This window comes from Macrobrachium nipponense, chromosome 35 (assembly GCF_015104395.2).
Source record: "Macrobrachium nipponense isolate FS-2020 chromosome 35, ASM1510439v2, whole genome shotgun sequence".
Lineage (NCBI taxonomy): Eukaryota > Metazoa > Arthropoda > Malacostraca > Decapoda > Palaemonidae > Macrobrachium > Macrobrachium nipponense.
In genome coordinates, this window is record NC_061096.1 from 48,038,369 (window position 1) to 48,065,868 (window position 27,500).

A 27,500-nucleotide genomic window follows, 5' to 3' on the forward strand; every position below is an offset into this window, starting at 1 on the left:
TACAACAGTACAATCAAGAAGAAACTCATTAAAAATAACCCGGGTAATAGAGAGAATGTAGGAGTATATGTAATACCTTGTAGTGATTGCAATGAATGTTACGTGGGAGAAAGCGGACGTTCCATTGATAAGAGAAGGGAAGAACACGTTGCTGCTTGCAGAAGGGGAAGTTCATACAGTGCAATTGCGCAACATACATGGGAGAAAAACCACGCAATAAATTTTAAAGGTACCAAGGTTGTTTTTGCATGTAACGACCGGACTTTGAGACGAGTAGTAGAAGGGGCGTTAATTTCATTAAACGAGACCTTTGCAGGAAATACTGGCATTACAGAAAATACAGCTATTTGTGAAGAGATATGTAGGAAAGGGAAAATTTCTAACTTTAGAAATATATGTGCCAATAAACGATGCTGCTTCCTCTCCTGTTTACTCACTCAGGTCATTTCTCCAACAAACCACCCAACCACCATAGAACAAGCAGTTGACAATAGAAACATTCCCCCACGAAGATCAAGACGAATTCTGGAAAGAACGAGGGCTCAACCGCCTGATCATTCATAATATGAACTAGCTGTTACCTAACCGTTGTTTTCTCAAATGTTTGTGCTCTTACTTGTTAGTTCCTTGAGTGACACATCACACTTTAGTGAACAAGACCACAGTTGATGGTCGAAAGCTCTAATCCTATACAAGTACTATATATTTTAAACTACAAGAGGAATTTACTTCATTGTGGATTGTATCCCCATATATTATAATAATATTCTATATATAGATATATATATATATGATTATATATATAATTATATTATATATACACATATATATATATATATATATATTTATATATATATATAAATATATATATATATATATATATATATATATATATATATATATATAAATATATATAAATAATATATATATATATAATATATATATATATATATATATATTATAATATATATAAATTTATATATATATATATATAAATATATATATATATATATATATATATATATATATATAAATATATGTATATATATATATATATATATATATATATATATATTATATATATATATATATATAATATATATATGGTATATATATATATATATATATATATATATATATATATATATATATATATACATATATATATATACATATATATATATATATATATATATATATATATACTATACTATAGTATATATATATATATATATATATTATATAATATATATATATATATATATATTTATATATATATATATATATATATATTATATATATATATATATATATATTATATAAATATTATGTATAAAATATAGTATAAATAAATATATATATATATATATATATATATATATATATACATATACACACACATATATCATATACTATATATACACACACATAATGTATCTGGAAAGGCATTCTGTTTTCTATCCAATTATTAAGAAGCCGACGTTTCGTATCGCTTGATACATTTCCCAGGCTAAAATCGCGATTAAAAATAAGCAGTATTTAAGCCTGGAACATATATCAAGCGATACGAAAAGTCGGTTTAATTAAATGGAGAGAAAACAGAAGGCCTTTCCATAGCTCCATTATGTCTACTGTCTGAGTGTCTGCTCGCGCTTTCGTATTTTATAAACACACATATTATATATATAATTTAATACATATGCTTTTCGTATATACCAGCCAACACCTGAAAACGACACCCAAATAGGATCAGATATATAACGAAACTATTCAAACAAGATCTAACGAATATAAATAAATATCTTCATTCATCTGTGCCATTTGAAACCGAGGAAGAAATTGTAGCAACCGCTGGAGCCAACGCATTAAAACTAAACCCTTTCCAGTACCAGAAAAACTCTTCCCCCATAAGTAATCTGGAACTCCATCTCAGAATCCATCAAATTCACCGCTTGAACTCCCGTCTCTTACCTCGGGATCGGGGTTATCCGGCCTGTGGTCCAACACATACATGTAACAGGACCTCGACTTCGAGTAGAGTTGGTTGGCTGCGATTGTGACCGGAGACACCAAAGTTGCGTCGTGCAAGGCTTCTGCTGTCAGGTCCCTGATGTTCACTGGGTGCTGGACTGGGCGTGACCAGTCCGTGTACTCAGACGTGATTGCTAAGACGATTTCCTGTTGGGGTATATGAGCGAAGTTGCTGTGATTAGAAATGTTTGCTGGTTTTTATTTTTTAGTATTAAAAAAATAAAAATAAAAACTTTTTGAAGGATAGCTCAGAGTTTAGTTGTAGGCTTCGTGTAAAATTAAGATGTGTTTAGATGTTAGCTTGTAATTTTTGAAGCAATATTAAGATTAAGAAATACATTCAGATCAAAATCTCTACTTAGCATATTGAGGGTAAACTAACTGGAGGGTAGCAAAGAGTTTGGTTGAGATTTTCCTGTAAAGTTGAGAAAATAGGATTCACTGAAGTGTTAGTTATTTATTTTTAGCATTATGCAAATGAAATATATTCCGAGCGTATGGCTAAGACGATTTCCTGTTTGTGTATAAGTGCGAAGTTGGTATTATAAATGTTAGGCTTTTTTTCAACTAATATTGAAATGATACAAACTTCAAATAGAAATAGTGGCTAGGACGACTTCCTGTCGGGGTAAAATCAAAGTTGGCTTCCTTAGAAATGTTAGGTGTGATTTTTAATAATATTAAAGTAAAACAAATTGAGGGGTAACTAAGAGTGTTGTTATTTCTTGATAGGATACGAGGCTGGTGTGTACAAAAAATACAACTGAATTTTAGTAATATAAAAAATAAACACCTATAGAACTCAACAATGACTTCGATTCTGATGGATGAAAAATGAATAGAAAACAATGATCAACTTAGAGATTTCCTGAAGAGAATGAGACATAATTAAATCTTAATTCATATATAGTTTACCTGGAAATAGTCGTTGACTCTTGAAATAAGTAATGAACGAAGAGCTTAGATAAAGAAACATCCATACACATGAAAACTCATATGTATATGTGTGCAAAAATAAATGTACTTATCTATGTATACGTATATGTTTGTATGTATACATGCATGTGAATAGAAAATCCTTTTATTTATGTATATTTATGTATGTATGTAAAAATGTAAATAGATATATGCTTATATTTATATACACATATGAATAGAAAATTCTTTTATGAATGCATTTATAAAGAGATGTATATAGATATAAAACCCTTTCATCACAGACTTCTCAGTAACCAGGTGCAGGTCACGAGTTACCTTTAAAACAAAACTACGAAATAAAACAGAGAAAAGAGTAAAGCTTCCCGTGAGTCTTCAAGCACAGAAACACAGCTGTAATTCCTCTCCTTTACTGCCTGCCTCTGTGCGTTGGGTTTCTTTCGGGACCCGCCATTAAAAAGCTGTCATTGGAACTCTCAATGGGAGTTGTTTTCTTCATGTTGTTCCAAAGACTCTAACTTTTTTTTTATTATTTTTTTTTTTGCAGGGTAAATTCCATTCAGGTTCTTTTTTTTATGGGGCTATTAAGTTTACACCGTTTGTTGGTGCTGTTGCTTTTAGCTCTGTGCAGTGTGAGTTAAGTTTCCATCTGACTTGGGCGGGCTTTCAATACTAATGTGGTTAGTATGATATATATATATATATATATATATATATATATATATATATATATGTATGTATGTATATATATATATATATATATATATATATATATATATATATATATATATATATATATATATAATGCGTGTATGTGTGCGTAATGTATACATTAAATAAATTATATATATATATATATATATATATATATATATATATATATATAATCCTATATATATATATATGTATGTATATATAAAAGCTTTTTCTCTTACAATTATCAGCCAAAATCAAACCGCTCCCCCACCCTAAAAAAAAAAAAAAAAAAAAAAAAAAACTACGTCAACCATTCATAAAATTGAAACAAAACCACACCATGACTTTATAAATATAACAGAAAAACAACCCCTGCCCTTCTTCTACCCCCCCCATTTTTTTTTCATTTAGCATAACACGTGCATGCCCACTCGCCGCTCTACCTCCGCGTTTTCCTCACCTGCAAGTGATAACGGTAGTTATTGGTGACGAAGGTCCTCAGCAGACGGTCTCTGTAGTCGATCTCGAAGCCGTGTTGGATTTCCTCGTCGCTGAAGACCTCCAGGATATCGGTTGCTGTGACGCCCAGCAGGATGTCAACGGGAGTGCGTCCTTCTTGGCCTGTTGGATCAAGGGCGCGTCTCAAGTTTCAGGGAGGGAGGTGGACGAAATAGTTGTGAAGGATTTCGCTGCCTTATTTCGTTTTCATTATTTATTTGTGTTTGTAAGTTTATGTATATTTATTTATATAATTATGTTTTTTGGTGATGGTAAATTTTTTTAAATTAAATTTTCTTGATTCTTGATTCTTAAATAGGGCAATGAATCGGTAAAGGTAAATGTATTAATCGAATTTAAACTGTTCTGGATAATTAAGAGGATAATACAATTTGTTAAGTTCAATTCAATAATAGATTTGTTCTTGTTCTTGATCATTAAATTGAACGATTAAATTGGTAAAACACAATTTTATAATGAAATGTAAATCGTTCATGATCATAAAGTAAGATAATAAAATCGTAGTTGTTTATAATATAGAAAAGGTAAATTTTCTAATAAAATTTCCTCACTGTTAATCAATAAACAGGAAATTAGAATTGGTACCAGCAAATTCCCCTTACTCTTGGCCATCAATTATGAAAAAACAGATACGAGAATTATCAATAAAGGTTTTAGTCGTTATATACTTAACGAAAGAAATTTAATGTACAACTACTTTTCTTTCTTTTATTCACCTGTTTTGCTATGCTGATGTTTCCAGTCTGGTCTGATGGTAACTCCGTCTATACTTGGCCCAATAGACGACAAAAATTGGGGCGTCTCAAGTTCTACCTGTGAGAGAAAGATGGTGTGACTGAATTAAATCAAGCAAAAGGGAGAAAAAAATTAAGTTTTAATGTCTATATAGTTCAAGTCTAATTATGTTATAATTTTGGATTGTCAGGAACTCAAGGTTGAGCTGACGCATTCTATAAGGATTCTAGTAATTATTAATGCTTACAACATATATATATATATATATATATATATATAATAATATATATATATATATATATATATATACATAAATGATAAATAACATAAATTTGCATAGATACAATTTAATTAAGCATATAGTAAAAAAAAGGCGTAATAATGGGTATACATCACTTCGGTAGCTACATTATATCCTTTCAAAGCACAGATTACCTTGAAAATAAGAATCCCTCTTGGAAAACCCACATGAAAATATGCAAGCAATAAATAAAATCTTAGAAAACCCACCTCGAGAATCTGCTCAACTGTCCTGTCTCTGAGACAGTGAAGAAGAGCTTCGTAGTGTTGATACAGGTCATCTGGGACGTCACAGTTCAGTTGTCTAGCTGCTTGAACTGCGTAGTACACAGGTTCTTGAACTGACGCCCAGGAACTCAGGGCAGAACCTGACATCAGGATGGCACGCTTGAAAAGGCCGGCACCTAGAGGGATTGAGAAGGAATTTCTGAGTTAGTAAAGGATGAGAATAATTGCTGCAGTTGTAGGATGATGTGTCGCCGAATGGATAGGGTTGGGTAGAATAGATTTTGATAAATATCAAATATGAATCGTATCGTTTGTTTAGGAATAAATTCGTGATATTATAAATAAAAGATCCACATTATTTATTGTCACTGATATATACTACTCTACTAATACTCAAATATGAATGTTATCATTTGTTTATGAAATGAATTCCTGTCATTAATTTGTCATGTCATATTCGAAAGAAAATTGTTTATTTGAGGAATAAAAACTATGTATTTGATTATGGGATAAATGGCCAATGGCGTAATAAAAAGATTTTAAAATAAAAACGTGCAATGCATCTCCGCTAGTAAATACTTTAAAAAAAACAAGGGCTTTTAAAAGATTTTGCTCGGATTTTTTACACTTGAAAAAGTTAGGAAAAAATCTCCCACTAGTGGCAAAAAGAATGCTTGAATATTGCATGAAAATATAAAGGACAGAACATTGTTTGTTCAGAAGTGAATCGTAAGAGAATTGATGAAATATTTGAACCATAATTTTCTGACGTCCGCACTGTACTAAAACCCTAGAATCTTAGAAGCTTTAGCACTTCCTAATGTTCCTCTAAGAAAAGACTAAATAATTCATCCTTTCTTCTCCCAACGAAGGCCTATCCCTAAGCCCAAAGTAATATGACGTGTTTCCCTTCCCATATTTTTACCTCCCCTCTCTCTCTCCTCTCTCTCTCTCTCTCTCTCTCTCTCTCTCAAGGGGATGTTAACGCGTTTATCGCAAAATCCTATTGAATAGCAGACGCTATTTGACCCTATTCAATCACGGCCCCCTGACTGGTTTGCCGCCCCCCCCTCCCCCCGTGGCTGGTCCCCCTGAATACGAATGAATGACTTTCGGCCACATTAACCGCTGGCCCCCGGGAAAAATCTCCCCCCATGATAAGAGGATTTCGATGATCCGTTATTGTGGGACATCCATCTTGCTTAGTCTTTCTCCTGTGACGTCCGGCGTCGGTGGCTGGCGTCTTTGAAGAGGCTGGGGGAGGGGCGTCAATAGTCTCCCTCTCTCCGTCTCTCTGTCTTTCTCTGAACGCCAGCCTGTCTGTCTGTCTGTCTCCCCGTCCACAAAATTGCTGGGTCTTTTTGGTAATTCACTATTTTCATCTTCATTCTCGCTCTTTCTCTCTGTATTTTTGTCTCTCTGTACGCCTGATTATCTGTTTCTCTCTCTATGGCCGTCTGTTTGTCTGTTTGTCAATCTCTCTCTTTTATATTGTTGGGAGTATCTTTTCTTCTTTCCTTCAGTCTTAAAACACAGGGCTAGTCTCAAGAAAGTGAGACTAAAAAAAAAGTCAGTGTTAAGTTTTATAATATACATGCATTCAAATTGTAGCTACTCTCTTGTATCAATAACTTTTTCATTTTCTTCACATAAAATTTACTTTAAATTAATTGCTAAAATAAAATAAAGCAAGTACTAATTCAATAACGAACAATGCTGAGTTATACAAACGTGAAAGAGAAACAAATGTAAACTTAATAAATTTGAGAGAGAGAGAGAGAGAGAGAGAGAGAGAGAGAGAGAGAGAGAGAGAGAGAACAAGCTCTCAAGGATATTGCCTGTAAAGGAGTGAATTTCGTACCGCATAATTTAGTTTCTCCATAATATACATTCACGCAGGCCATAAAGAAACTGAGATACTGTCAGGCTTAAATTCTCTTTGTGGATGGTATTTGGTCTAAGACTCCTCCCTATGTCATTATTATCCGCCTGGACAGAAATATTGTCATGCTTCCCCCAAATGCTTTCCAAAATGATCCCAAAATTCTCCCTCTTCACTGATGTCGTCAGTCTTCGGCTCTCTCTCTCTCTCTCTCTCTCTCTCTCTCTCTCTATATATATATATATATATATATATATATATATAGATATATATATATATGTATGTATGTATGTATGTGTATATATGTGTGTGTATAATTACATACACACGCACACACACACACACACACACACATATATATATATATATATATATATATATATATATATATATATATATATATATATGGCATCTATTGTCTCGAAACATTATTACAGAAATTATGTCTTGTAATAATAGACGACAAAAGTGCGTTATTGCATAATAATTACTGACTTAGTGCAATATAATTCCAAAAGGATGTTAAGCCAATTCTCCACTAAAGAAATAAAGTTTTGGATACTTAATGCTTATGAAAGAGAGTGGTTAATGTAATAAAGGAGGAATATGAAGGATTAAAAGGGTGAGAAATAAGTGAATGAGGCGAAAAGAGGTTAAAATGTAGGGTAGATGAGAGGATAAATCATTACAAGATGGTTTCGTTCAGTAGAGAAAATGGAGATAACTGGTCAGAGTATAGAGTATAATTCGGAGGCATTGAAAGATGGAACTTTTGGTCAACCATTCAATAATTAGCCAGAAAAGGACGATATATGTATGTGTAAATTCGCAATTAATCTATACATGTTGCTAATCTCATAAAAACTTCTACGTTGCTAATCTCATAAAAACTTCTACAATTGACCTTATTAAATCAATAATTGGATATATAAAGATGAATGAGGCTGGGGATTTTAATATCAAGTTATTAAACTCCTTTTATCCGTACGTGGGCACAAAAGGGAGGAACCGCTCTTCAATTCCTATTGAAATCATCTTTAATAAATGCAGCATCTCTCTCTCTCTCTCTCTCTCTCTCTCTCTCAGGACTCCACCGAATTCTTCATCTCCTCACCACACACACGCGCGCACCAGACATCCGGCTCTTTCGCAAGTTCTCTCTCTCTCTCTCTCTCTCTCTCTCTCTCTCTCTCTCTCTCTCTCCAGCATCCCTTTTGCTTCGTGGAATCTATTTTTCATTCTCCTTTCAAGATTAACTTCTCTGTGAAGCGCTGTTCCTCCGCTCTCCTCTTCTTCATTACATTTTCTCGGAAGGGGGAAGGGTTGGGGGGCGGTGTTAATGTTCTAAAGGTCATGCTCCTCCAGACATTTTTTGTGACGTGATATTCAGTGGAGAGAGAGAGAGAGTTTTTGATGTCTTTGAAGTATATGTGTATGTATATGAATATGTATGTGTATATATATGTATATATACACATACATACGCACACCCACACACACATATCGTTAGGGTTTGTGTGTGTGTGTGTGCTTGTGTGTTTGTGTACCCATAGTGTTTACTCAGTCGTCTCTTACGGTATTACACTAATAAACAAAGATTAAGTACCTCCCTCTTTGTCATGGCTAATGAAATCTTGTGGTTACAAAACCCTCACACCTGTCCCTTTCCTAAACAATGAATGAAAATTAATCTTGAGGGTTTAAAGGAAATATAATTAATGAGAATTTTACTTATTAATGAAAAAATAGTCTTTCAGACCGATGAATATTTACCACTCTTATTCGTTCTCATTATATTTTTATTCGCGTTTTTATAAAGCCTTTTTGTCGAAGAAAACGTTCTTTTGTATTTTGTCACACGCTGGTAATTAACTTTGTTTTAAATTCGATATAAAGTTTATGTTATCAGTTGAAGTTTTAACCACTCTGAAGCTGTTAATCCATAGGATTAATTGATGACTAATTTTCGTGTCATATCTTTTAGAATAATACAGTTAATATTCTGAGAAAGATTTGGTTGAAATATCGCAGAAATAGTGCGCCATGTTTCATTTTGATGTAGTTGAATATATAAAAGATAATACATTTGCCAACCTTTTTTTTCCCCAAGGTGTTCTTTGAGTTCAAGATTATTTACTTTTAATCTTTTTCTATTCAGTTCATGACAATACACTTTTATCTATTCTTCCCTTATTTCTGACAGCCTTCACCCTTCTCTCTCTCTCTCTCTCTCTCTCTCTCTCTCTCTCTCTCTCTCTCTCTCTCTCTCTCTCTCTCTCTCTCTCTCTCTCTCTCTCTCAAGGCAAAGAGAACGAAACTAGTTTGCCGTACTCAACATCGATTTGTTGCGAAATGAAATTTTTTGGCAAAGCATTAAAGCAATTATTTTAGAGTAAGCATCAGTTATTGCTTTGAAAAGCAATAACTGAATTTTGGACTTTGAAATCATAGTAGAGGTGACGATTCTCTCCAAATAATGCAATAATGAGAAGCACTGAGGATACCTTAAGTGCTCAATGAACCTTAATGATCCTGAAAGTGGAAGTTTTATTGGATAACAGTAAAGTCTTTCCATACTTAGGAAGTTAGTAAATTGTAAGTCTCGTAAACGTTTAAAATGTAAATCGTCCTCAGAATGTCTGAAGATGGAGTAGGCGCTGGGAGTATATACCCTCGAGACCAGAGTGAAGTAAAAAGAAACCGCAGTGAGTATAAAATATGAAATAATTAAAAAAACAATTATCGCGCCATTATCATTTCCACCATCCCTACCTAATCCATCTTTACCCAGAAACGCCGAATCGTAATTCACACTATGTCCCTTCTTCGATAAATGAAATCGCTAATGTAAAGAGATCTAGGCACACACACACACACACACACACACACACACACACACACACAATACATCTGTTCACCTGAATTTTAATGTGCTTCCTATATCCCAAGAAATTGTTTACGATAACTAAATTGAGAGAGAGGAGAGAGAGAGAGAGAGAGAGAGAGAGAGAGAGAAGAGAGAGAGAGAGAGAGGTCTGGTCTTCATGGAATCTCCAATAGTTATAATGGAGAAGCGGTAATTGTGGTGGAGAACATTCAGACTGCAACATTCAGGGTCGCCCTGGCTATTAATGGTTTAAAGGGTCGTTAACAACCCTATGCGAAAGGGAGGATAATTAAGCTTAGATGAAGAGCCTCTCCTACCTTAGGAGAATGCAGTGGAGAAGAGAGAGAGAGAGAGAGAGAGAGAGAGAGAGAGAGAGAGAGAGAGAGAGATTATGGAGAATAGTAGTTTTATCATGATCCCCAAAAAAAACAAATAAATGTAGAGAGGAGAGAGAGAGAGAGAGAGAGAGAGAGAGAGAGAGAGAGAGAGAGAATAGATAGTTTTATCATGATCCCCAAAAACAAATAAAATGTAGAGAGAGAGAGAGAGAGAGAGAGAGAGAGAGAGAGAGAGAGAGAGAGAGAGAGGACGACTTCCCAAGAGTTGAGTAAACTTCTGTGAAATGGTCATGACCTTTAAAAAAAAAGGAAAAGAAAGTTGCGTGAAAGAATGACACGCTCGAGGAAGTCAGTCATAAATTCAGCCGAAACTTTCCCCAAGACGTCGAGAAAGCTCGTGAACTCGAAATAAATACGTCAACGGGACGACGCATGAAGCTACGTACAAAAAAATGACATAAAAAAAAGGAAAACGTTGACGTAAATCGAGAAAATAATACGGACGTGGAAACGCTCGCGAGTAACGACCTCAGGTCTGAAAACATTATTCAGGAATAAGAGATACTATCCTCGAGAGACCGGCCCTTGGTTGGGGGTTCAGGAAGGGGTAGGGGAGAGGGGAGGCCTTTGAACGACCAATTTAGCAAAGTGAGCCATGAACATCCCGAGAGCAATCTGCGGTCCTAAATCTAATACAAAGGCAAAGGATGGACCGAAAAATAGGGCCATGGCAAAATGCTATTCATCTTGGAAACCGCGAGCGCGCTTGCGCGCTTGATTTGGAGCATCTTTCGCACGATGTCCCCTATATCTCTCTCTTGCTCCCTGACTTGGGGCAAAAAGACTTATGAGGGCATTGAGATATTTCTCATTTCTTTTTTTTTGGGGGGGTGGGGGGGTGGGGGGTGGGGTGTGAAATAGACGATGACACAAAACTATATATAAAAGTTGAAAGTTTCCTTGGTATAAAATACTGTTTATTTCGTTATATATTTAGGAATGATTTATTAAGAAGAAAATGCACTTACACGGTCCTGTAGAATTATGTCCAGAGAGCACGTATTATGAACTCTATAATATATACTTTTACAATATAGCCTATATAACTATCATAACTATCACCTAATGCCATTGGGAAAATATGAAGATTGGAAACACCAACTGTATACTTTTGTATCAAACACAAAAGCTCTAGGTTCAAACCCTGGTCGGACCAGAGTTACTTGTCGTTTGTAATACCCTCTGTATGCAAATTTTAATTAGTAAGTGAATCTGCCTGGCCAGGATTCGAATCTGGGCCTGTTAGTTGTAAGCAACGATAAACAGTAGACTTTCACCACTCGGCTGTCGAATGAGTTAGATGTATTATGTATATACACACACACGAAAAGAAAAGAACACACAATAAAAACAGAAAATATGGGGAGGTTAGAAGAGAGAGAGAGAGAGAGAGAGAGAGAGAGAGAGAGAGAGAAGAGAAAGGAAACCACCCCAGAGAGAGAAAGTAACCACCCCACCGTCTCTGTCTCTCTTCCTCTCGCAGAGAATTACGACGTTGAAATCATAGTCGGTCTTATCTTGCAAAATCCTCTTTCCATTTTTCATCTGCTTTTCACAAGTTTAATCACAGAGTGTCTTCTTCTTAGTTCCCATCTCTCAAACCCACGGGAAACCATCATTAAAAAATGATGGGAGGATTCCCCCGCTTCCCCCAACTACATTCCCCCATCTCCATCCCTTCTATCTCACTCAGGCCATAAAGCAGAGAGAGAGAGAGAGAGAAGTCCCCCATCTCCATTATTTCGGTCTCACTCAGACCATAATGCAACTAGCAGAGAGAGTAGGGGGATTGTCTCTCCCTTTCACACTTCCCCAATAGCAGTCCCCCATCTCTATCCTTTCTATCTCACTCAGGCTATAAAGCAACAAGCAGAGAGAGAGAGAGAGAGAGAGAGGATTGTCTCTCTCTTTCACACTTCCCTCAATATCAGTCCCCCATCTGCATCCTTTCTATCTCACTCAGGCCATAAAACACACACACACACACGCACAAAATGAGAGAGAGAGAGAGAGAGAGAGAGAGAGAGAGAGAGAGAGAGAGAGAGAGAGAGAGAGAGAGAGAGTTATGTATACCAGCTTTAGTGTTGTACATATCGTCATATGGCAGGATTTTATGACGCCAGGAAATATTTTATTGTCATATGCAGAAGTAACAAATGTATGTGTATTTTCTCCAACTGATTTTTTATATATATTATTATTTTCTGGGCACATCCAAGATGTGGCTTCTTATCTCCTGTTACCAGATGTGATAGAGGGATGCTTCTGGGTCGTAAAACTCCTACGTTCTTTTATTAAAAAAGCTGTTGTTTCTTATTGAAGAAGGAATTGGTTCTCTCTCTCTCTAGCCTCTCATCTCTCTCCTCTCTCTACTCTCTCCCTATCTCTCTCTCTCGGAAGGAGGATGGGAAGGAAGTAGGAGGGGGGATAGGAGGAGGCAAGAAAAATAAGGAAAGGTTTTCGTGACGAAGTGAAACTCTCTCTCTCTCTCCTTCTCCTCATCTCTCTATTCCTCTCTCCCTATCTCTCTGAGAAGAAGGAGGAGGAGGGAGGCGGAATAGAATAATAATAATAATAAATAATAATAATACTTTATTTCCAATATATATACATTGGGTATACATTATATACGAAACAACCATAGTGGATTATCTATATTTCTCTATTTCCTTAGGATTACATTAAAATTTAACATTTACATGAATAGTGCTTTTATAGAAATTATTTGACCAGCAACTAAAATACATTTGGTACATACTTGCATTAATATGACTTTAAAATAGAAAAAAACAAGAAAAAACAATTTAATAATAGTGGAAAAAAACTCATTAAAAAATTCGGATACTGGGTGCAAAATTATAGTACGACACCATAAAACATTGAAAAAACAGACTATACATATAAAACATAAAAACCAATAAAACACAAAGTTTCACAACTAAAATCTTGTAGAAAACATATATTTCCTAAGATTTGCTTTAAAAGTGTCGAGATTCGCCGTTGTTTTCAATGACTCAGGTAGGGTATTCCACATCGTTGGTCCTCGTACCGTAAAGCATCTACTTCCCAAGTCTGTGGTGGTTCTCGGTATATACAGGTCATTGTTTTGTCTCGTTCGTCTGTCCCTACCAGCTCCAACTGTTAAACTAACTTAAAAAGCCAAATTGGTATTAAACTTCGCATAAACTTTAAAAACTCCTACACAATGTCGAATTTAATCCTTCGTTCAACATTTAGCCATTCTAATTTATCTAAAATTGGTGATGCATGGTCATATTTTTTGGCCTTACCATCAACTACTTTTGCCGCAAAGTTTTGTAGTTTTTTGAACCCGTTGTAATTGTGTTTAGTAGTAGTTCCCCAAATCTTTAAGCAATAATTTATTATGCTCAGTGCAAGCGACTGAACTACCATCGCCCTCATGTCAATATCGAATCTGTCTTTAATTCTGTTTAAATATATTAAGGTTCCATTTACTTTTCTACATATTTCAGATACGTGTACACAAAAGCATATTGGTCAAAATAAATACCTAGATTTTTTACGTGACACTTCTTTCATTTGATGGCCATTAAAGTTTAGAACGGTATCTAATGGGAGTCTGTGATACATATTGCCTTGTACCAATGAAAATTATTTTAGTTTTTGATCATTTACATTTAAACCATTAGTTGAAAATATCGCAGTCCTGCTTCTAATATAGCTTCTGCCTTTGTGATGAGAGTGGGTATGAAAATGGAATCCCATTCCAACGTCAAGATAGATACGCTGTGTGTTTTATTGCCTCCATTAGATATGTCTGTCGTGAATATGAACACACTCATTGCTCTCTCTCTCTCGTCTGTCTCTTGTCTCTCTCTGTCTCTCTGTCTCTCTCTTATATTAGGATATTTTAAGTTTTGATATAGTATACTTCATAAAGATAGTTAATTAAATATATATATATATATATATATATATATATATATATATGTATATATATATATATATACTATATATGTGTGTTAGTATATATATATATATATATATATATATATATATATACATACATACTATATATATATATATATATATATATATATATATATATATATATATATATATGTATATATATATATATATATATATATATATATATATATATATATATATATATATATATATATATATATATGTATGTATGTATATGTAAAATATATAATGTGTATGTATATATAAATGATGAAAACGTGAAGTTTCTATGTTTACTTGAACTTTTAATTCTAGGAAAATGAAGCCTAATCATTTCTATTCAATTTGAGACCAATTCTGTAAGAAAAACTGCATTCTATTAATGCCTGATAGATAAACCATTATCATTTCTGTCGTATTGTACCTTGAAAATATTCAACAATTGAATAAATACGAATTAGATAACAATGAATATATTATTCTATTCAATTCGATATAAGTTTTTTTTAAATAACTGTATTCTATTAATATCTGAGAGATAAGCCATTATTATTTGTATCAAAATGTATCCTGAGAATGGTCGCCAATTGAATATCCAAGCTTTAATATTCATTGCTTAGATAAATACAATTGAACATATTAACAAAATAACAATGAAAAAACGTGAATAAAGCTGTTTTACGGTTAGACTTTACCCCCAAGAAAGTGTTCGCCTCATGAATATTCAAGCTTAGAATGAAATAGATAAAACAAATAAACATATTGAAATAATTATCAGTTAGAATAAAAGAGCGATTAAATCAAACTCTTTTACGGCTGGACTTTACACCACCACCAACAGCAGCAAAATGGGTCCGTTCCCAGCAACGCCCCAAGACACCAACACTGCGGATAAAGGCTTATCTATTTATGATAACGCCGTAAAATATCTTGAGTGGTTTGTTGCCAAAATCTTCTTACCCCTTCCCTTCCTCTTCCTAATACCCTTCCTCCCCTTCCCTTTCTCCCCCTTCCCTCGCTCACTTTGGCGAAAGCAGCGGGCATAATAACTTCAATTACCACCATGAATAATAATGCTTGCCTTTAGAGACTTCGCATGAGTGGTTAAGGGATGATAACAGGAGGGAAGGAGGAGTTCGCTTCGTGGAAAAGGTTTCGTAAATTCTCCTATTTTTTTGAAGGGGGGGGGGGCGGTCTGTTGGGAGGAAGGGGAGGGGTTAGGTAGGATCCTTGAGTAGGACGTTGGTGTATTCTCTCTCTCTCTCTCTCTCTCTCTCGAAGATTTTATCCAGCTGATTAGTGCAATCAAAGAATTTGGGATTTTATACTTGAAGGGATCTGATTTAATGTTTATCCTTTTTCACTTTTACTTAATTCAATATCACGCTTTCGAGAATTTGACTTCATTGTTTTATTTAATTATATTTATATTGATTTTATTCTAGACAATATGGTCAACGTGGGGAAACTTTTCGACTGAAATTATTTTGGCGATAAAATCAATATTTTTTCCCTAGAAAAGGTTAATGTTTGAATGATGAATCTCTCTCTCTCTCTCTCTCTCTCTCTCTCTCTCTCTCTCTCTCTCTCTCTCTCGTAGTAGCCATCTTGCTTGGTGAGACGTACCCCGCGTGAAGTCACAATAATCAACAGATATCACAAGTTTAACATACGACTAGAATTTGAGAAATATCTAGAAGTGTTTCGTGAACTATCGGTGATAAGATTAGTGTGAAAATAGTAGGATAAAGCGTCTTCTAAGTTAGTTTATCAAGTGTAATACTATAAATCAGAACAAGATGGCAGTAAGTTCCAACTGCGGGAAAAGGTGGCGTAATTTGGCGTGTTTAGCAGATTCGCAATACGATGAGGTAGCAGGAAGGGAACTGGCATTTCTCAATCTATGAAATCAGCAACAGTCCTAACAAAAAGATACAAAAGCATTCATAGAATTACCCCTACTTCAAAAGTGGATCAAGACTAGAGGCAAGTAATTATAGGCCTGTGAGTCTAACATCACATATTATGAAAAGTGTATGAAAGGGTAATGAAGAAAAATATTATGAAACATTTAATAAAAAATAATTTGTTTAATAAAGGACAACATGGTTTCGTACCCGGAAAAAGTACACAAACCCAACTGTTAGTCACCGTGAAAACATTCAAAAATATGAAAGCGGAAATGAAACAGATGTGGTTTATTTAGACTTTGCAAAAGCTTTTGATAAAGTAGACCATAATATATTGGCGCAAGAAAAAATTAGAAAACAAAAAACAAATATCGTGGATAAAGTAGGCAAGATGGTTAAAAGAATTTTTACACAACATAAAACAGATAGTTATTGCAAACGACGAGAAATCGGATGAAGCCAAGGTAATATCCGGTGTGCCGCAAGGTACGGTGTTAGCTGCAATACTGTTTGTTATTATGATTGAAGACATAGACAATAATGTTAGGATTCGGTAGTGAGTAGTTTCGCAGATGACACAAGAATAAGTAGAGAAATTACTTGTGATGAAGATAGGAACGCTTCTACAAAGAGACCTTAACAAAGTATGATTGGGCAGAGGTAAATAGGATGGTATTTAACTCTGATAAATTTGAATCAATAAATTATGGAGACAGAGAAAGAAAGCTATATGCATATAAGGGACCTAATAATGAGACCATCACAAATAAGGAAGCAGTTAAAGACCTTGGTGTGATGATGAATAGGAACATGTTATGCAATGATCAAATAGCAACTCGTTGGCAAAATGTAAAGCAAAAATGGGAATGTTGTTACGGCACTTCAAAACATGAAAAGCTGAACACATGATTATGCTTTATAAAACATATGTTCGTAGTCCACTTGAATATTGCAATATGATATGGTACCCACACTATCAAAAGGATATTGCACAAATAGAGAGTGTACAAAGGTCCTTTACAGCTAGAATAGAAGAAGTTAAGGACCTAGACTACTGGGAAAGACTACAATTCTTAAAATTATATAGTCTAGGAAAGGAAGAAGAGAACGCTACATGATAATTCAGGCATGGAAACAGATAGAAGGAATAGCAGAAAATATCATGGAACTAAAAATATCAGAAAGAGCAAGCAGAGGTAGATTAATAGTGCCCAAAACTATACAGAAAAATAAGGAAAGCACAGGACATTAATCCACTACGCACCAGCATCGATAATGCAGCGTCTATTCAATGCGTTGCCAGCTCATCTGAGGAATATATCAGGAGTGAGCGTAGATGTGTTTAAGAATAAGCTCGACAAATATCTAAACTGCATCCCAGACCATCCAAGATTGGAAGAGCAAAATATACCGGAAGATGTACTAGCAACTCTCTGGTAGACATTAGAGGTGCCTCACACTGAGGGACCTGGGCAACCCCGAACAAGATGTAAGGTCTGTAAGGTAAGGTTCTCTCAGGCATTCCCCCCCCTCCATATATAATATGTATCTGTATACCATATATAATAATGTATATATATATCATATATAATATATTATTATAATTTAATATATCTATATATATATTATATTCGTAAATTCTCCTATTTTTTTTAAAGGGGGGGGGGTGGGCGGGGGGGGCGGCCTGTTGGGAGGAAGGGGAGGGGTTAGGTAGGATCCTTGAGTAGGACATTGGTGTACCTTTCCTCTCTCTCTCCTCTCTCTCTCTCTCTCTCCTTCTCTCTCTCGAAGATTTTATCCAGCTGATTAGTGCAATCAAAGAATTTGGGATTTTATACTTGAAGGGATCTGGTTTAATTGTTTACCTCCTTTTTCACTTTTTACTTAATTTAATATCACGCTTTCGAGAATTTGACTTCATTGTTTTATTTAATTATGTTTATATTGATTTTATTCTAGACAATATGGTCAACGTGGGGAAACTTTTCGACTGAAATTATTTTGGCGATAAAATCAATATTTTTTCCCTAGAGAAGGTTAATGTTTGAATAATGAATCTCTCTCTCTCTCTCTCTCTCTCCTCCCTCTCTCAAAATCTCTCTCTCTCTCAATCTCTCTCTCATGCATCCATATATAATAATGTATGTATATAGATATATATATTATATATATATATATATATATATATATATATATATATATATAATATACCATATATATATATATATATATATATGTATATATATATATATATATAGATATATATATATATATATATGTATATATATATGTAATATATATATCTATATATGTAGATATATATATCTATATATATATATATATATATATATATATATTATATATATATATATATAATATATAATATGTGTGTGCGCGAGCGAGCGTGCACGCACGCACGTACCCACACACACACATGCCATAAATGTAGAAAAAATCTAAACCTGACCATAAATAGAAACGAGAAAGAGCAAAACAAAGGCAAATAAAAAAGGATATCCGGAAGCCAACATTGTTTGCAAGCGACTAAATCAACAAACAAAAAAGAAATTAAAAATGCAAAAAAAAAAAAAAAACGATCATTGGCATCTCATATATCATTCATATCGATATGATTGCTGTTAATATTTTCCCATTTTTGCATCGCTGTTGATAAATTGGTGTTGTTATGCATACAACAGACACCGGGCGAAAATAGATGCTAAACAATTTATTGCTTTCGATAGAAATACAATACAGTAAAGGAGGGAGGTGGTAGAGGAGAGAAAAGAGAGAGAGGAGGAGGAGGGAGTCTCGCGCAACACACACATACACACACACTCTCAGGCGCACTGACGCTTTATTCCCAATTTTAATGAACAAGTAAAAATTTCGAAAAACGCATCTGGCCAATTATGGCTGGGATATGTACACATATTTTCATTGATATATAACAGCGTTGAGATTTTATTGTTGGGAAGTATGTTAGAATTTTTTAAAAAATTGAGGATAGATTTCTTCACTAAAATAATGAATATGAAACGGCTCGTAAGTAAGAGAAAGTAAATAACGTAGATTATTATATAGGTAGATAGATAGATAGATAGATGGGATTATATATATATATATATTATATATATATATATATATATATATATAAATATATAGTATATATATATATATATATATATATATATATATATATATATATATATATATATATATATATGTATGTGTGTGTGTGTGTTATATATATATATATATATATATATATATATATATATATATATATATATATGATATATGTATGTATATCTATAGTATATATATATATATATATATATATATACATATATATATATAAGATATACATGCGTATATATATGTTGTGTGTATGCTGAGAATAAACAAAACACTCGATGGAATTCGTAACCTGCATCCAATGTACATAGAACATTTACAAAGCGAGCAAATAAACTTTCATTTGTATGTAAGCAAACGAAATTGGAAACGAGTTAGTTCACTTTTACCAAAAAGGAATGTATTCTTTAATTTAAAGTTGTAGTTTTTCATAATTGTTGATCTTTCTTCTCTTTTTTATTTATGTGGTCTGTTATTCGTATTGTGTCGTTATTTTTTAAAAACTGAATTTAATATAAAACAAAACATTTCGAGTATCAAATACATCTAAACTTGTTCAAAGCAAAAATTCTGATTAGGTCAAAAGCTTCTGAGTATCAGATACATTTAAACATGTTAAAAAAATTCTAATTGACCCCAAAAATTCTGATTGGCCAAAAAATTCTGAGTATCAGATATATTTAAACATATTGAAAGCAACAAAATATTTTCGTTGGCCCAAAAAATTCTTTGTATCAGATGCATTAGAACATTCAAACGAAACAAAAAAACTCTTGGGTATCAGAGGCATTTAAACATATTCAAAGCAAAAAAATTCTCATTGGCCCAAATAATCCAAAATATGATACATATAAGCATATTGAAGGAGAAAAACATTTTCCCCCAAAATTCTATTTATTAGAGGCATTTAAACATATTTAATGCAGAAAATTCTCATTGGCCTAAATATTATGAGTATATATGAAATATATTTAAACATACTGAAGGCAGTAAAAAGTTCTCTTTGGCCGAAAAATTTCCAAGTATTAAATGGATTTAAAAATATTCAAAGCAAAAAATTGTTATTGGCTAAAAAAATAAAAAAAATTTGATTTGAATTTTTTTTAATCCATTTAAAAATATTCAAAGCAAATAATTCTCATTGGGCCAAAAAATTCTGAGTATTAAATACATTTAAACATATTAAAGGCAGCATAGAATTCTCATTGGCCCAAAAATCTAACTATCTGATTGATTTAGACGTACTCAAAGCATTAAATTTTCATGGGCCCAAAAAATTCTAACTCCCTGATTAATTTGTTTATTATTAAGATGATGATGATGACTAATATTTAATTATTATAGCAAGATTTTTATTATCATAATACTACTACTACTACTACTACTACTACTACTACTACTACTACTAATAATAATAATAATAATAATAATAATATTATTATTATTATTATTATTATTATTATTATTATTATTATTATTATTATTATTATTATTATTAACAATATGCAAAACATTAATATCGAACAAATAAGATATAATTTAAAAAGTACAAGATAATGGACGAATAATTGCGAAAATCCTCCAAAAATTATGACAGGTTTTAACCGTTGAAAGTTTGGCTCTTTACGTGGAATGGAAGAGATAAAATAAGACAATGTCCTCTAAAGGCTTTCTCGGTTATGGCTCCATGGTCTCTCTCTCTCTCTCTCTCTCTCTCTCTCTCTCTCTCTCTCTCTCTCTCTCTCTCTGACAACCAGACTTGGAGAGGAAGAATGCTTATGGTTTTTTTTTTTGACAAGAAATGATAGAGTGGTGTGTATCATTTTGTACTTGGAAATGCAGAAGTAAGAAGCAGAATGTTTTCATTTATTGGCAAGAGAAGAATCAGTTATAAAGGGGTATTAAAGGGGAGAAGAATAATTAAAGAATAATGGAAAAGGAACATCACAAACAAAAGAACAGCTGAAATGAAAATCAACTGTTCGTAACTATACACATTAGGAGATGGAATAAAAAGAATAGGGTTAAAAGAAACTGTTAGTGAAGAAAAATGGGAATTTTATGAAGGCGGAATGATGAAGAGGGCATAAAAGACTAAGAATAGAATATGAGAATAAAAAAAGAAAACAAAATAGAAAACCCTGAAAGTTCTGGAGATATTTTCCGAGAAAGCGGACAAGGGATTTCGGAAGAATAGAAAGTTTAAATGGACTGAAATAAATGTAGAGACAAGCGGTAAAGCAAGTGGATCTCACTTTGTAATCTGGGCAAGAGGAGATATGGCGTAGAATAAATAAGTATTCCAGCCAGTGATTTGAGTAGGTGTGGAAACTGGATGATAAATGGGTGGAGACGTGGAGTGAGAACTAAACCATTTGAAATGTAAATGAGTTAATCTAGATATGAAAATGGCTCGTGTGGGAGGATGTAAAGGTGTTTCAAAAATCAAGGGTGCTGAGAGAGTCTATATGTAACCCTGCTGGGGATGTAATGCGTATTCCGTCACTGCAAAGGTTATGGAGGAAGGAATGAGAGGTTAAAAAGTCAAGTATATCTTAGTTTAAACAGATCTCTGAGCTGATTAACATCTCTCCAAGGGCTGGCCCGAAGGATTAGATATTTTTACGTGGCTAGGCACCAATTGGCTACCTAGCAACGGGACCTACAGCTTATTATGGGATCCGAAGCACATTATATCGAAAAATGAATTTCTAATCACCAGAAATAAATTCCTCTGATTCCACGTTGGCAGAACGGGGAATCGAATTTGCGATTACTGAATCGGTAGACGGGCACGTGAACCACTCGTCCGACGAGGAAAGGAATGAGAGGTACAGCTACACCAGTTTGCAAGATGGAAGGCTTGGAATGCACTAAAGTGTTCCATAAATTGTCTATACATCTGTGTATATCAAAAACAGAATTTTAGATGCCAAGTAATTCGGTCACCAACTTTTTCATCTTTGATTATGATGGATGCTGAGATGTGGCAAAATGGAGTAAGATGTTTATAAACAAGAAATCCTTTAGGAGAAACCCAGACTATTAAGTACGCTGTCAAACAAGATAAAACATTAAACACACGCACAAGAAGCATCTCAACTTATACCTAACAATAAGTAACTTTGAATCAGATACAAGTCTGTCTTTGGGCTTTCTGCTAAGGGCAACGTTCATTCAGAAGACTGGGTAGCAAAGCTGCTTCCTGGGACGTGAAATGTCGATGCTGTAAAGATGGCTTTACTTATGTGGACTAATTCTGACACTTCGTAAATGACTTTGGTCTAAGTTATTTAAGAGGCATTTAATTGCTATGTACGGCAGGTTTAAGCAAACGAAAGTACACACACACAAGTATATATATATATATATATATATATATATATATATATATATATATATATATATATATATATATATATATATATATATATATTTATAGAGGTATGTATATATGCGTTTGTATGAATTGTAGGTGTTTATATGTCCTTTAAAAGGTCTCCCACATTCCTGACCATATTTTTCACTATAAGTGTTGTTTGGTTTCGGGGAATAAATGAAGAAAATTTCACCTTTTAGAGCCACAAAGCCTCATGAGAACTGCCCCAGTGTACCCCATAATAATAAGGTGATGTCTTTATCTTTCCTGTGAGAGGATGATGAAGACGAAGATGGTGGTCTTATTCCTCACACGTGTGTGTGTCGATTGGGTATATATTGGCTTCTAGGCTTCAAATATGTGTGACAACTAATTATCATAATTATCATTACTGAATTGCCACACACACACACACACATGTTAGGAATGAGACCACCATCTTCATTTTGGCCATTCTCTCCCAGGAAAGATCGAGACATCGCCTTATTATTTATGGAATTCACTGCGCCAGGTCTCTAAAGTCTCTTCAGTCGAAAGCTAAATCTACTCTGATATTATAACAGGGCCCCCAAATGCATTCCATTTCGAAACTCCATAAAACGGTGAATAGCTTTCGTACTTCAAAGAGCTCATAATTGATTAGCGGATATTTTAATGCCATTTTAATGAGTTCTTCATATCCTGTCGTTCATTGTGAACTCAACGCAAGCCCCTATCGTCATTATTCACAACCGACCAAACATCAGCATGATATTTTGCCCATTACAGTGGAAAGCCAATTAGATCTGATTTACGGATAATTGTGGTTACAGTCACCAGTCAAAGAGCCGAATAAAATCTGAATTACAGAGCACTCGGATATTGAATGGTATTGCTATTGATTACCATAATTATTATTAGCCATTATTAAGAGATGATATCATCGTAGCTCTCTACTATCATCAATAATATCTAATAATATTGAGGTGAAATGAGCAATTGGTCTATAACTATGACAGTAAAGGGCGCTGTGATATCCAGTCTATCAATTTTGTAATCTCTGCTGCATACAGTAATTTTCCTTTCAAACAAGATTAAATTAAAAAGTTTCCTTTTAATCAAAGCTTCCTGTCGTAGACAATCCACTGATTAAATCTTTGTGTATATTAGGCACTCCTAATTAATTCAATTTAATAAACCTATACAAGAATATAAGGTATATGAACTCCCGAATCAATGTAAAGAAGTGCAAATTAATTGAAATGATATTAGTAGAAAATAGTAATTAATTCTCTTGTGACCTATAATCAGTTGATTCTTTTGCCTTTGTAAAAAGTAATTCTTTAATGCATTTCTTTTTATATATATAATTTAATTTCTTTTCTTCATATGCCGTTAAATGAATTTGGAAATTCACCTCAGCGTATTTCATTGAAATGACAGAATATTAGCTTGCCTCATCCCAAGCTAAAACATAAGTCAATGAATAGAGTATAGATTCATGAAGTGAAAGATCTATATATATATATATATATATATATATATATATATATATCTATACATATATATATATATATATATATATATATATATATATATATATATACTATATATATATATATATATATATATATATATATATATATATATATATATATATACATACATACATACATTACGATAAAAAAAAAATAATTATCTATTAACAAAAACCCCAAACTTGCAATAAACATGTTGAAAGGACACTCATAACCCCAATTTAAAAGTTCAGTCTTGACTTGAATAACACCCTAATTAATCATTTTACAAAACCAGTTTAATTGCTCTGTTTGGCAAGTCTGATTCCTAATGAAAAGAAAAAAATTAAAAAAGACAGTGAAATGAAATTGTCACTCGATCGTTATAATCTTGGAAATGACCAGACCTTGAAGAAAAATTCAGTATAAAAAGTAATTTTAGAGGAAAAATGGAAACTTTTACATTACAGAAAAAAAATCCTGAATATTTTTGCTTATGCACTGAATTGTTACTTCATTATCTTGAAAGATGATATGTATGCTCGTTTAATATTCATAGAATGATGAGAAATGTTTAATTAAAATTTTTTTGTAGGTACGTATAGCTGCTAAGATGGTGAATGATTTATTGTTTTAGTGCACATACATACATACATACATTATACATATACATATATGTATATATATATTATACATGTGTATATATATATATATATATATATATATATATATATATATATATATATATATATATATATTATGTACATACAAATACATACATTTATGAATCACTGATTTACGGAGGTCTGGAACGTGATGCATGTATAAAAAAGGCAAATGCCGTGAAGGAAATGTGAAACCGCGGCTACGTTGTTTCACTTTTCCTTCGTGGCAGCTAAAAAAAAAAGGACCGCGTGTCGAAAGGCCTAGCAACCACTCCGTTGTTTCACACTTTTCCTTCGTGGCAGCTAAAAAAACAAGGACCGCGTGTCGAAAGGCCTAGCAACCACTCCGTTGTTTCACTTTTCCTTTGTGGCATTTGCCCTTATTTATACACTATATATATATATATATATATATATATATATACACATACATATAATTCATGATATATATACATACATAACATACATACATACATTTATGATTGTTAATCCGCATGCAAGCGTATTACCGAACGCATGCATAAATATAATCTAGTACAACATAACATTAACAAAAATACCTTAAATATCTTATAAAAAATGTATTTGCCATAAAAGGACGCATGTTAATATCTAATTCAACACAACGCAATTTGTAACAATATTATTAAAATAATTTTAACAGATTTAGGAAATAAATTTCCCATAAATAAAATTCTCCTTAAACCAATCTTGGACGTCGAAAAAATGAATCCCTCAAAATTGAACGAAATAAAAATGTAACAATGAATCGAATAATTTTGGCACCTTACCTGCCGAGGCCGGAGAAATGACCAGGAAGTTAAGGCAGGCGGCCCCTGTGCCATGACCCATAACTGTCACGTGACCTGGGTCACCTCCGAACCTTACGATGTTCTCTTGGACCCAGTGCAGAGCTGCCAACTGATCCATTAATCCGTAGTTGGCAACCGTGGCCCGGCCAATTGGATCGACGTTCGGGTTGAAAAAACCTAAAAAAAAAGGATAATAATAATTAGATGAATAAATATTTATATAGTAGAAATGTATAAATATATTTAATAGACTCCAAAATTATATTTATATTTTGGAAATGTATGAAATGTAATATATTTAATTGAAGGTTAACAAAATATGCAAATGTATGGCGACAATATTATAAGCTAATATTTTAAATTGACAGCAATGATAAACTCTTCACTTAAGTATGATTGACAGTAAAATTTATTAAAAGCGAGTTTTCTGTTGAAGAAAGTAACTCTCTCTCTCTCTCTCTCTCTCTCTCTCTCTCTCTCTCTCTCTCTCTCTCTCTCCTTCATATGTAAATGACAGCGAAATTGATTAAAAATTCGTATTTTTCGATGCAAAAAAGTGACTAAATTACTCTCTCTCTCTCTCTCTCTCTCTCTCTCTCTCTCTCTCTCTCTCTCTCTCTCTCTCTCTCTCTCTCTCAATCAATGTTTGGTGCAATGAACACACAGTAAAATTCTCTAATCATTCTCCCAGTTATTAGGATAGAGTCCACGTCCCTCCTCCTGCCTTATCCCACAAAAATCGTGACCTAAACGAACGTTTCCTAGGTAAATTTATCGTTATGGCACGTCTCAATTTAAGTGACGAATTATGCTCTCTCTCTCTCTCTCTCTCTCTCTCTCTCTCTCTCTCTCTCTCTCTCTCCGTGGAATTTCCGTCGCCAATATCGGGAGAATCGACTTCAATCGGAATTGAATTTCTAGGATCTTTTATATTCGGAATTGAGTTATTGCAGATATTGGAAAATGTGCCTCTTTCGTCGCTCAGAGAGAGAGAGAGAGAGAGAGAGAGAGAGAGAGAGAGAGAGAGAGAGAGAGAGGCCAACCGCGTCTGATATTAGTCGTCGTTGTAACTTCAGTTTTTTTTTTTTTTAAAGGTTTTTCGTTGATCTAACTTTACGCCAGATGTCTCTCTCTAATCGTTTTATCCCAGTGAAGTTTTTTTGCTTCTTTATCCTAGTGAAGTTTTTTCCTCCTTTATCCGAGTGAAGTTGTCCTGTATCCTGACATGAAATTTTATGAAGTTCATATAGAATCGTAGCGCTGAAGTTTTTCGTCATCGATTTGTGACAAATACTCGTTCAACTTGATTCAGTATAGTCTAAGCATTCATCGCTGAGTCTTTATTTGTTTTTCTACTGAAGTTTCATCTATCCTGGTAATGAAATTTATGAGGAAGTTTATAGAGTCGTAGCTATGAAGTTTTTCATTTATCATAGACCCATGACAAATAGTCATCCAGCTTGAATAGGTATAGTCAAAGCGTTTATTGGTGAAGTTTTTACTCTCATTCTAGTGAAGTTTTCTGTATCCCAAGATG

General features: G+C 33.4%; 1 protein-coding gene across 1 annotated transcript in view; it reads right to left on the reverse strand.

Annotated features, from left to right (window-relative positions):
• Positions 1 to 27,500, reverse strand: part of LOC135208747 (neuroligin-4, X-linked-like) — a 97,422-nt gene that overhangs the window by 21,676 nt on the left and 48,246 nt on the right. Inside the window, exons 3-7 of the mRNA XM_064241244.1 lie at positions 25,943 to 26,140; positions 5,428 to 5,621; positions 4,899 to 4,995; positions 4,124 to 4,284; positions 1,959 to 2,178 (exon numbers count right to left, since the gene is read on the reverse strand). Coding sequence (XP_064097314.1) covers positions 1,959 to 2,178; positions 4,124 to 4,284; positions 4,899 to 4,995; positions 5,428 to 5,621; positions 25,943 to 26,140 — 870 coding nt within the window. The remainder of the gene's footprint in view (positions 1 to 1,958; positions 2,179 to 4,123; positions 4,285 to 4,898; positions 4,996 to 5,427; positions 5,622 to 25,942; positions 26,141 to 27,500) is intronic.